The following is a 13,594-nucleotide window of genomic DNA, read 5'->3' as shown; positions in this document are numbered from 1 at the left end:
TTCATTTTTTATTGCCTCAAAAGTACTTGTTACATGCTGTACTAAAAAAATGGGTGCAATTATGAAATTAATAAAAATATCTATACAAACCAATATTCAGCTCTGTTTACATAACAAACTTATTGAATCAAGCTTACATTATATAGTGGGATATCATACAACTATTGCCAACTGTGTCTATACAATAAATAGTTTAGAGAAAACACATACCATTTAAGTACATTAAATTAACACTGCAGATTTTCTGGGGGAATGAATTGCAATGAATAGGACTCCCAGGAGTCAACACCTGGGCTACTTTTTTGTGGCGTGCAGGCGCATGTAACAGTCAATAATATAATAGATCCATAGTAACAGTAGATTTAGCGTGTTTTAGACAAGACACAATTGACGCTTGAGTGTGCATCCTTTAGTCACGGCAAACGCGCTGAAGAAACCCGGGACCGCGCGCGCTCTCCCCGGGACCCAACAAATTGCTTCACGCACTCTTATCTTTTGACTTAATACCGCTTTTTACATTTAATTTAATGCTATTTTATGTTGTTGGCGGTACTTTATAAAAAAAAAATATATATAATTTATTTTATTCATATTGTAGAAATCAATAATCTAAGTGCGGCGAATACGTGAACTAAGTAATAAAATAACTAAGGCCTAATTAAACCTATAATATAATAAAAGTCAGTTAATTTATTGTGTGAAATCTTCTGTAGTAGTAGTTGTTTACAGTAAATGTCAACACCGTGGAGCACAGTGAGTTGTTTAGTAAGAAGACTCTAAAATGTACTGTAAGTCGGCTCAGTGCATTGTTATAGCAGGCGTCTTTAAAGTGCCTCATTGAAAACTCTTTGAACTGAATGTAGTCAAGATAAATATATTTTAAATTGTGCTAAAAAATTACAAACTTTTCCAAGAATAGAATTTTTTTTAGTTTTAACATTTTACTTCCTGTTTGTAATTGATGACATCACACTAGGACATTACCAAGTAACCACTGGGCCAAAACTAAACATTTTTAATTTAGCAAATAAAAATATCTGAGAGCATTGTCGAATTAACGTTTAGAGCAGCCATCACCAAATGGCGGACCCCGGTCCGGATCCGGATCCGTGACCGGTGGTAAATTCATGTCATTAATGTAATTTTCATGGAGCATTTTTTTGTGTGTACGGCCGTGGCTGTATTGACACGGTGCTGCTACTCCGATAAATACGACACAGGGCTGAACAGCTGTCAGCTCCGCCGCGCCAGTGAGTAACAACGATACAGTCCTGGCCAACCCGCGGCTCCCGAGCCTCATGCGGTTCTTTTACGTTCAGATCAACATTTGTGTTTGTGTTGTGCCAGACGGCGCGCTACGTGCGCCGAGGCGCCCGCACGGTGATCCTCTGCACGGTGATCCTCCGCACGGTGACCCTCCGCACGGTGATCCTCCGCACGGTGACCCTCCGCACGGTGATCCTCCGCACGGTGATCCTCCGCACGGTGATCCTCCGCACGGTGATCCTCCGCACGGTGATTCTCCGCACGGTGATCCTCCGCACGGTGATTCTCCGCACGGTGATCCTCCGCACGGTGATTCTCCGCACGGTGACTTTCCTGCGCCTCTCACCGTGCAGTCAAGTGGAGCTTCGGCATTCTCTGGACCACGGCTCAGCAGCCAATCAGAGCCAAGCACACAAACTTTGTCGACCAATCAGCACGCAGCATGCAAATTTGCACTTGTAAACAGTAAACTGTCATGGTGCGATTTAATGATAATATTCCCTTTTTTTTAAGATTTATTAATAAAAATGACCCCGTCCTTGCACTCGAAAATGCCCGTCCACATTTCAAAATACCCGTCCAAAATACGGGAAGACGGCCCCCATCTAAAAGAAAACCACCAATATTGAACTTCAATATGGTATTTTCGTCAAATGCGCATTAGGTGAAATTCCGCAAAGCAGGTGGCAATTTCGCTCTCAAAATGGCAGGGGAAAAATGCACAGCTAAACGAAAATATGAACACAGGACGTGGGAAAATTTATATTTTTCAAGTCAGATTTGAAGAGGATTGTTCAAGGCAAGGAATGCCAGAAGTCGCACTAAGCAACATGCATAGTAAGTGAAAAACGCTATTGTAAATGATTATGTTTTTGTTTGTGGACTTTGTTGAACTGAGAGTTTGTGTGTGTGAGACACACAATGTTCATTGTTGAAAATGACTGGCTTGTGGTCTTAGTACTGTAGGAGTCAATTTCTGTCATTATCATGTTGGTGTGTGACATGATATTGTTAATAATAATGATAATAATTTGGCTGAGCAGAGGTGTGTGTGTAAGAGGAAGGGATGGGCTGATGTTCATGTGTGCCATGTGTATGATGTGGCTCTTTGCGGTAACACAGTCAAACAAAGGGTCTACCGCCTTAATACAACTGACGTTAATTCTACAGCGTGCGCAGAACACGATAGACTAGAACTTCTCTCCGTTTATCTTCCCGGTTGCTGCACTCAACTGCCACATATACCTTCACCATTTTGATTATTGTAAAGCGTGCAATATCATTAATGAAGTTTTGGGCAGCAGCAGCTCCTCCTCTTAATTCAGAATCCTTTCCTCATCAGAGAAGTCAGAGGATTTTCGAAGGAAGCGACTCAGAAATTCAAGTGGCACATGCAGGATCTCTACAGCTTGAGCTCATTGATCTGCAGGGAAATGCTGCATTAAGACAGCATCTTGAGACAACGGACCTGCTACTTTCTGGTTACAGACTGAGGTGCGTTCCCTGGTCTAACCAAAGTAGCACTGTACACCTTGACCATGTTTGGATCGACTTACAGCTGTGAGTCAGCTTTTTCCACAATGACCATTGTCAAAAATAAGTACCGTTCTAGGCTCAACAATGAACACCTAGATATGTTTCTGAGAATGGAGTGTCTCCTGAAACTTCTGCGCTATTTGACCGCGCCGGGTTAGGGTTAGGGTTAGGGTTAGGGTTAGGGTTAGGGTTAAGGTTAAGTTAAGGTTAAGGTTAGGGTTAGGGTTAGGGTTAGGGTTAAGGTTAAGTTAAGGTTAAGGTTAGGGTTAGGGTTAAGGTTAAGGTTAAGGTTAGCCATGAGGCTATATGGCAGTGCCGCGGTTCCTGAAACTGTTGGGCCATTTGACCGCGAGAATGGCACTAACTTCATTCCAACCAAGATTAAACGACTGGCAGGTCAGCCACATGCTCATTTTTCTCATTAAAGGTAGGGTCCAGGACCCTATAAGAAAAGTAAAAGAAAAATAATTAAAAGAGAAAAGTTCAGAGAAAAGACTCAGTTCTGTTTGGATTTCTCCCCCTAAAAAGCCACTTGTTTTCTGAAGATGTGGACTTCTTTTCTGGAAAAGTAGAGGGGCTGGGACCTCCTTATTTTAAGAACAAAGATGAGAGAATGTTAAGTCAATGCTCTGGACATTTTAGTTTTTCTAAGTTCTTTGAGAGAACAATTAGTTATACCATTAAACCATATGAAAATGTCGACACAAGCTGGACTTCTACTTGAATGACTTTATTCTCGTGATGCCCCGCATTTTTTTTGTGGCTTGGCCCTTATACATTGTAATTTTCGATAGATTTTTGAACGTTTTTTCCACGAATTGCTACTTGATTGGTGTAAAACTATCACATATATTTACACATGGAATAAATACACCAAATAAAGTCAAAATGAGAAAATCATGAAAACCTGTCACGCACACAAAGTTGATGTATAAAATATCTGCTGGTTGCATCTGATTACATATTTTCAAACCAGTTTCTATTCACAATGACATCACAGCTGATATTTATAAATCCATCTTTGGGGTTTATTAGTGTGGGCAGATTGTACTCATAAACAGGGTTATAATGTGATCCCGTTTCCCATAACTGTGCTCTGCCGTGCGTTTAGGGACAGCGGAAGCTATAAAAAGAAACGACACGCCATATAGAGCGGCTGATGGACGACGGCGGAGCTAAAACAGGAAGTGGGTTTAGATCTGCCCCTTCGAAGACTGTCAACTGTAGTACAAGTGTATAACGCAGATTAAACATACAATAATAATACTACGACACAATAGTGACGATGTGACGTTCAATGATGACTTTTGAGTTTAGAAAAGTCATTTTATTCTTGTTTTTGTCTTTAAATAATACATGTTACACTTTATTCTGACCTCTGTCCACAATTGTTGTCCTGTTCGAAAGTGGTTTATAAATGTGATTACCAAACAATATAATGGGATTATTATTAATTTAATTTATATCTGGAAGTAATTTCTCTTTTCCCCCCTTTTTTCATACAAATAAATACCACAAAGATGTGACACAGAGAGAAATCAAACTAACATTCATGGCAGAAAAAGCTTCAGTTGTAGTCATCTGGACTCAGTTTGAAAAAATAGACGTTTCGACTCTCATCCAAGAGTCATTGTCAATAAAAGAATTTAGATCGAGAACTCCGATATTAATACTGTTCTGTGGTAAGACCCGCCCATTGGGAGGAGCCTTCCTGAAGTAGAAAGAGTTGTTAGTTTCAACAGAAACTCCCCCCTTGTATCTACCGAGCCTATTCAGAATCTTAATGGGCTATTAGAATCCTCTTTGTCTTTGTGAGACCCTGGCTCAACCACCCTGAGTACCTGATTAGCATCTAAATGTCCTGGACCTGGTCCTCTACCTTTCCAGGGGTTCAGTATCCCATTATAAATAACAGGAAGATTAAACCTTAGCCCTCCATTTCTGTTTAAAGAAGGTCTTTCTTTTTTAACAAAAATAGCTTCCTTAACTCCTCTTTCAAACCATCTTTTCTCCTGCTTAAAACCTTCACCTCACCGTCTTCAAACGAGTGATTAGAGGCTTCAAGATGGAGATGCACGGCACTCTGTGGTCCTGAACTTGTATTTCTTCTGTGCTGATAAAGCCTCTTGTGTAGAGGCTGTTTAGTCCTTGGCTGGAGTTTTGAGGCCCAAATACATAGTTCTGAAGCCAAGTGGTATGTCGATGTCTGCAGTGCTTTGTTTATCTCAGGTTGAAGTTCTGGTTTGAGAAAATAGAATTTAAACTCCCTAAAATAGATCAGTCGTGGCCGAAAGGAGTTGAAATCCTAATTTGAACAATCGCAGTTATTACCAAAAACTGGAATTATTTAAGTGACATCCCCTGTACAGGCAACGAAATATCCTGCATGTAAAGCCTGCTAACTCTGTATCTTACATAACTACTCATAATCACAAATATAATCGCAATGAGTCGTAATTGGATATTTTGCCAAAATCTTTCATCCCTAGAAGAGTTATAAATTCAAACTACTCAATTCAGATATCAGTCATTTTTTTTTTCAGATAAAAATGACTTCTAGATCGCAGTCAAAATGTCTCGATTTTCAGAAACTATGTCCAGAAGATTACTTTTAAAACCTTTTCAAACACGGACCACTCCTGGACGAATGAGGGACAACACTGACTGAATTATTATGAAGTTATTGACACCTTTTTGGCTGATGGTTTTACACGATTTAAACGAAACCGCATCGTGATCAATGACGTCAAGCCGGTTGTCAACAGCAAATCAATTACAGTTCGATAGAAGAAACATACATGAACTAAAATAACCAAATTTTCCATTCTGTAAAGTACTGCACGGCTGAACAATGACGCTTCCTACACTTTTTACACTATGCTTTTGAAATCTTAGGTAAACAGTGTCCGTCCACTTATGAACAAAGAGAGGAAGTGGTACAAAATCAACAGCGGCTGAAAGCACACTGTCAAACAAGGAAACCCGGGCTCTATCTTGAACAAACACAGAGGGCGGCGGGAGAGGCAGCGAAGCCGGACGAAGGGAGTGATATGGACTGTGACAAGGGGAGACGGTTTACTCAGGATGGACAGGAGGAGACGGTTTACTCAGGATGGACAGGAGGAGACGGTTTACTCAGGATGGACAGGAGGAGACGGACAATTTCAAAACAAGCATTACGACGCACCGCAAAATAGATCATTGATGGGACGGTGACAGAGAAGAGGACGCGGCGATCGACTGAGAAAGGGAGCTTGTTCAGATGCCAACAGTTTGGTACAATCCAATCACAAGTGTGTGTTCAGTTCTATATTACCGTATTTTTCGCACTATAAGGCGCACAGGATTATAAGCATTAAGCGAAACAAAACGTGTACACGCAAAATTGCTTCGAGGTCAGTAAGCACAACCAGAAATACGGTAAACTTGCATCCGGGAAAACCTTTAGCCATGGAGTGATTTTGCCTCCAATCCTTCATCTGCGATTTTGTCGAATTGCAAAACGCGCTGAATACTTTGTGTGTAAATAAAACGGAGGCGTGTTTCTGACCTGTCCGAGCGGCTGGGGTCACATGACAGTGGGTGGGTCCCTGGTTTGCTGTTGGTCAGTGCCTCCCAGATGGTCACCTACAATCAAACATAAGACAGGTGAGAGGATATATCACTATACTACTACTTTTAAGACTACTACTGCCATGACTCTACTTCTCTTCGAGCTACTTCTGTCACCAACTATGACTTTTTACCTGTGTGCTACAACAAGCTACAACTAGAACGATGACTAAACTAGGCACTAATAGAGCTGCAATCATTGAAGAAGCACCGGCATGTTCTTGTCAACCCGCACAAAGAATAGAGAAATAGTGTAATATGTAAATTAAATCAATCAATGCTTATATATAAAGCACTTTTCATACATGAACCATAACATAAAGTGATTTATTAGTATGAATATAAATCAAAGTGTGTATTCTGAAGAAAAATGCTGTTCCCAAGTCTCAACTAGATTAAATGGCTCAGCATAAATGTGCTGTAGATAAAATATGACAAATGACTTGTTTGCCAACAGTCCTCAACAAGCATCAATCAGCAGTTTGATTTTGTCGCTACAGCTAAATTACCCAAAATATTTGATTTATTTACTTACAACTACAAAACATTAAGAGCTACTCTGTCATGTTGTTGTGATTTTAATGCATTTTTTCCCCTTTTCCTTTCTTGCCTTGCCTACTTAAAAATCAGTCTCACCATCCCGTTATTTAGAAACTGTACTGTGAATTTACTGCATTAGAGAAGAGAAACCTGGGACCGGTCTCAAAAGCCAAGTGTTCTCATTTCACAGCTCGCGCAACAGCAAATTACAAAAAGAGCAGCTTTACAACTATTGACGTGTTATATAGAGGCAAAAATTCAAAATTGCAATTAAAAAACAGCAATAAGTCACTAAAATAGCCCTAATCTGAGCAGAAAAACATGAAGTCAGTGACACGGAGATAAGACTTTCGGCCGAGTACCTGGTCGCACTCGGAGCCGGCCTCTAACAGACTCTGCTGGATGGCTAACTGCAGCAGGTCCTCGTCCTCCTCCCTCAGGGGCTCTCTGTGCCGGGACCCCAGCAGCGTGTAGCCGGGCGGGGGCTCGAACACACCCGGCGGGATCTCTCCGGCTCGACACAACGCTAGAGCACCACCAGGAAAGAGGAGCAACGGGGAGAAGTGGCGGTAAATACACGAGAGCTAAAAGGCCACGATCAAATGCACATGTCAAAATGAGGACTGAACTGGGGCTAAACCGGGACTGAATTAAACCAGGACCAAACCGTGTGTGGATGTGTATCAGTACAAAACACATGTATACAGTGCATCAAAATTCAGTTTAGCATCCTTTTGATAGACACAACACTAGCATAACATTATAACAGTAATACAGGAAGTGCACATTCATTTCTTAGACCGCACTGTCCAGATCTTGTGCTTGGCTTGGTCAATACTTCCTACTTTTAATACCTTAAACTGGAGGATTTTTACCTATTTTGCATGTTTTGAGGTGATGGGGGAAACCAGAGAGTCCGAAGAAAACTCATCTAGACACAGAAGTATCTATCTGCATGGAGAAGGTTCTGAAGTATGGTTTTAACTTTTATGTAGGTGACTTTCCACATCCAGAGAGTTACGTATTGTGCCTTAAAGCATATCGTATTGTTTAAATTGTTTCTCAAGAGATCTTTATAATCTCCGAACTGACTGAATAAGTGCATATCGAATCGCAACACCGATAACTGTCACGACTATTCAACGGGAGACGGATGTTTTGCGCTGACTTGTGGAGCTGGAGCTGGACACGCTGGACGAGTCGCTGCCCGGGGAAGGCGTTTCGGAGCTGGGGTCTCTCTGCAGCCCTTCATTCACGGGCCTCTCCTCCGGGTCGCCTCTCACGCCCTCCGCCCAGCCGTTCAAGTTACTGAAGGTGATGCGAGCGTTCAGGATGTGGTACAGCGGGATCTCTGCGCACGCACACACACACACACACACACAAACGAGCAGGGGGCACACACACACACACACGAGCAGGGGGCACACACACACACACACGAGCAGGGGGCATACACACGCACACACACACACACACACACACACACGAGCAGGGGGCACACACACACACACACACGAGCAGGGGGCATACACACGCACACACACACACACACGAGCAGGGGGCACACACACTCACACACACACACACACACACACGAGCAGGGGGCACACACACGCACACACACACACACACACACACGAGCAGGGGGCACACACACGCACACACACACACACACACACACGCACACACACACACACACACACACGAGCAGGGGGGGCACACACACACACACACACAAGCAGGGGCCACACACACACACACACCAGCAGGGGGGGCACACACACACACACACACACAGACACACCAGCAGGGGGCACACACACACACACACAGACACACCAGCAGGGGGCACACACACACACACACACACACGAGCAGGGGGCATACACACGCACACACACACACACACACACGAGCAGGGGGCACACACACACACGAGCAGGGGGCACACACACACACACGAGCAGGGGGCATACACACGCACACACACACACACACACACACACGAGCAGGGGGCATACACACGCACACACACACACACACACACACGAGCAGGGGGCACACACACTCACACACACACACACACACACACACGAGCAGGGGGCACACACACGCACACACACACACACACACACGAGCAGGGGGCACACACACACAGACACACCAGCAGGGGGGGCACACACACACACACACACACACACAGACACACCAGCAGGGGGGGCACACACACACACAGACACACCAGCAGGGGGGGCACACACACACACACACACACACACACAGACACACCAGCAGGGGGGGCACACACACACACACACACACACACAGACACACCAGCAGGGGGGGCACACACACACACACACACACACAGACACACCAGCAGGGGGGGCACACACACACACACACACACACACACACAGACACACCAGCAGGGGGGGCACACACACACACACACACACACACAGACACACCAGCAGGGGGGGCACACACACACACACACACACACAGACACACCAGCAGGGGGGGCACACACACACACACACACACACACACCAGCAGGGGGGGCACACACACACACACGTTTGATTATATATGACATTTCACTGCTTTGTTTCCCCATCGGTGCAAATTACACACTCTCTCTGGAGCTCTGAAGTACAAATGTCAACTCTAGTCCACGCCACAGTTTCATATTCAATTCGTTAGACAGTTTTCCAATATGAGAAGATCAGGTCCAAGCCTACTTTACCATGCTACTATTACTACTGATACTACGTTTATCACTATATACAATTTATAGCAATACAAAAACAACTACATCTCAACTTTTTATGATTTTCTCATTTTGACTTTAGTTTAGTGTATTTATAACTGCAACTATAAAGCAAGTTTTACACCAATCGAGTAGCAATTTGTGGAAGAAAAAGCCTGTAGAAAATTACAGGAAGTGACATCACACCAGGGTCATTCCATCCTAAATGTATGCACGATTTACACAAAATAAACAACATTTTTGACCCTCTAAAGTAAACATTTCAACAAAATAAAGGTGTGCTTGTATGTTTTTATTTGTCAAATTAAAAAGGAATTGTTACATTAGATGAGATGTTTTGGCCCAATGGTTGCTGGGTAATGTCCTAGTGTGATGTCAACGACTAAAAACAGGAAGTAGAATTATAAACCTAAAAAAATTGCTATTCTGGGATGCAATTTGTATATTTTTTAGCAACATTTTTTTATATTTTCATCTTCATATTGGTTCAGTGAGTCGTCAGAGGTGTCAGAGGTACAAAAAACAAACAGAAAAAAGTTTGGAAAATACTCTTCTCTTCACAGTTGATATACTTAATACTTAATTCTTCAGAAAAAAAAGGGAACAGGACCCTCCCCATTAGTGACCAGGACCAATGAAATAATGGAAATTACAAAAAAAATATTGTTTATTTTATAATTTGTGGAAAAAAATTATACTCAATCTGTAAAAGAGTTTTATTCATTGAGTTTCAAGTACTTTCAAGTCGATCTATGACTTTAGGACTTTAATAATTTGAGACTTGGCTCCACGTTTATTACCAACACAACACATTTTCCCAGTGCGATAAAGTCTTTTAATAAGAATATCAATATGAGAAATCATGTTATAGTCTTCACATATCATCCGAGTTCAACCCATCCGCCATCACCCGTCCGACTATTCCCTTCTCCCGTTTTCCCATGATGCCTTGCACAACTCACCGATCTTGACGGGGAATCCGGGCGGCAGGCGCAGTGTGATGAAGTCGCGTAGTTTGGCAAACAGAGCGTTGGAAATGGCCATGAGGTCGATAATGGGCACCACCTGCTCAGTCAGAGACAGAGGGTGGGACTCGCACAGCCACATCTTTGCTTTAAACCTGCAAACAAACACAACACAGGCACTGATAATGATGTCTGAAAACAATAAAACAACATGCTCTTAATTTATCCCTCTCTCTCTTTCTCTCCTTTCTTTTCTCAGTATATCGTAAAACACATACAGTAGGTGGCTGTAAATGCACCTTTTCACTTTTTCACAGAAGAAGAAGAAGAAGACCAACAATTTGGCGTTTTTTAGATTTGTACAGCCAAAAAAGATTGTTGTGATTTGCTATAATTGTTCTCAATAAATCTAGAATATTGCTTGAAAATGGATGAGAAAAACAAACAACAATTACATTATAAATTCTAAATGAAATACAAATGTATCTTTGTTGCTTTTCCATTTGCACAAACACCACAACAAATTTGGGACAAAACTAGAACCAAACCTCGAACTAAACCAGGACTAGCACCGAACCAAACCTGAACTAGAACCAGATCAAACCAGGACTAGTACCGGACCAAAACAGGACTAGAACCGGACCAAACCAGGACTAGAACCGGACCAAACCAGGACTAGAACCGGACCAAAACAGGACTACAACCGGAACAAACCAGGACTTGAACCGGACCAAACCTGGACTAGAACCAGACCAAACCTGGACTAGAACCGGATCAAACCAGGACTAGAACCGGACCAAACCTGGACTAGAACCGAACCAAACCTGGACTAGAACTCGACCAAACCAGGACTAGAACCGGACCAAACCTGGACTAGAACCAGACCAAACCTGGACTAGAACCGGACCAAACCTGGACTAGAACCTGACCAAACCAGGACTAGAACCGGACCAAACCTGGACTAAAACCTGACCAAACCTGGACTAGAACCAGACCAAACCTGGACTAGAACCGAAACAAAACAGGACTAGAACCGGACCAAACCAGGACTAGAACCGGACCAAACCTGGACTAGAACCGGACCAAACCTGGACTAGAACTGGACCAAAACAGGACTAGAACCGGACCAAACCAGGACTAGAACCAGACTAAACCTGGACTAGAACCAGACCAAACCAGGGCTGAACTCGGCTCAAACCAGGACCAGCCTTAGTCAAAACATTGTTATCATTTTAAAAGATTATTTCAAAACGTTACACTCAGTACACCTTTTACTCATGTAGGTGTTTTACAGTAATTGACTACTGCTTGGGAAATACCTGCAAGAAGTTATTTTCTTTGGTCATAGGCGAAAGCAAACATCGATTTCAGTCAGTAAACAACGATTGTCCACAAATCCGCTAAAGTCGCGTCCACGTCGAGACCGATCGATGCCACAATTTCCCTCCTAATGAACAGCCGACTCGGAGCCGCACGCTGTCGGTTCGAGTTAGGCCGGAGCCGCACGCTGAGAAAGACTGACGGGCGAAATGAATATGGTTTCCCGCAGTCATGTAGTGCATTACGAGTCGTTGCAGTGACTAACAGAGGACTTTAATGGAGGTGATACAGAGTAAGAAGAACATATACATTCAACTGTTTAAACCTAGTCGCTGGATAAAATATGGATGTAATTAGATTTATTATCGAGTGTAAAGTCGTTATATTCAACCAAACTGAACCACTACATTTTACATTGTTAGAGGTTATGGCGAGTTTAAGCGTTTTAGTGATTTAATAAAGATGTTTGTTCTTTCCTTCTTTCCCACTTTCCATCCTTCCTTCCATCATCTTTGCTACATATTTTTTTTTTTATGTTTTAGAGGACAGCGTGGAGTGGGCTTATACTTTTTTTTTGTAATTGGAATACTTTTTTTTTTTAATTCTCTGAAGTGGACATGAATCACTCGTGATACCGATTACAAACACAAGGGGTCAGTAAAGGAACAATTTAGTGTTTGGATCAATGTTTTGGGGCTAAACAGACAGATACATAAGAACTATAAACTCAAATGCAATGGTAGGACAGTTATTATGTATACACCGGAGCTACAGTACAATATAATACTTCAATTTCATAGTACGTGTATTTTAATGAATTAATTATCCTTTTTAATGCTTGACACGTACATAGCAGTTTACTTGTGTTTACCTTGTTGGGCCGATCGTCTCGCGTGTTTGCGTGTCTGTGCGTGTTCGCTCACCTTTGGGTCTTGGTGGTCAGTTGGCACGGCTGTCCGATGTCCTTCTGCGTTTGGGACGGGTTGAAGTACTCCTCCGCGGTCAGTGCTGCAGGGTTTGTGACTGCGGGGGACGACATTTGGGTCATCAAGGCCTGCGCAAACGTATAAGTTGGTAAATTAGCGTTGCGTGGACGGAGAAGGTCGTCATCTGGAGTTCGCCGGTGGTGTGGCTGTTCAAGGCGCTGCACAATTGTCTTGTCACGCTATTTAATTATAATCAACCTTATTATTTCATATTTTGGCCTCATTATTTTTACATATTTGACATTTTGGAAACATATTCGCAATATTTACAGTATCAAAAACAACAAAATAAAATAAACAAATCTCAAACAGATCAATATGAGACAAGAAAAGCATTAAGAACACTTTTTTGAGATAATATTTCATTTAGATTCTACTTTCTCTTCTATTAAGTACATGCTTTGATAACATAGTGATTATTTTTATTGTGCTATTCACATTAGAGTTTTTTTAACGATCCATCAATAATTCAGCTAATGCACGTATACACGAGCTTTACACCCATATCTATTCAATTTTGCACTTTATCCTTTGTTATCAAGCTATTAATACCCATCAATGTGATAGTGTAAGTAGTTTAAAATCTATAGTAGCTT

The 13,594-nt window shown here is 42.4% G+C and overlaps 1 protein-coding gene across 1 annotated transcript in view; it reads right to left on the bottom strand.

Annotated features, from left to right (window-relative positions):
- ankrd13b (ankyrin repeat domain 13B) overlaps positions 1-13,594 on the bottom strand; it is a 79,642-nt gene that overhangs the window by 15,723 nt on the left and 50,325 nt on the right. The window contains exons 10-14 of the mRNA XM_072454986.1: positions 12,936-13,066; positions 10,690-10,847; positions 8,123-8,305; positions 7,317-7,480; positions 6,353-6,429 (exon numbers count right to left, since the gene is read on the bottom strand). Of these exons, the coding sequence (XP_072311087.1) occupies positions 6,353-6,429; positions 7,317-7,480; positions 8,123-8,305; positions 10,690-10,847; positions 12,936-13,066 (713 nt within the window). The remainder of the gene's footprint in view (positions 1-6,352; positions 6,430-7,316; positions 7,481-8,122; positions 8,306-10,689; positions 10,848-12,935; positions 13,067-13,594) is intronic.

The sequence above is a fragment of the Eucyclogobius newberryi genome, unplaced genomic scaffold, assembly GCF_026437365.1.
Source record: "Eucyclogobius newberryi isolate DKJ021-1_F unplaced genomic scaffold, fEucNew1.0.hap1 SCAF_10, whole genome shotgun sequence".
NCBI lineage: Eukaryota > Metazoa > Chordata > Actinopteri > Gobiiformes > Gobiidae > Eucyclogobius > Eucyclogobius newberryi.
This window is presented reverse-complemented; position numbering and strand designations above follow the sequence as displayed.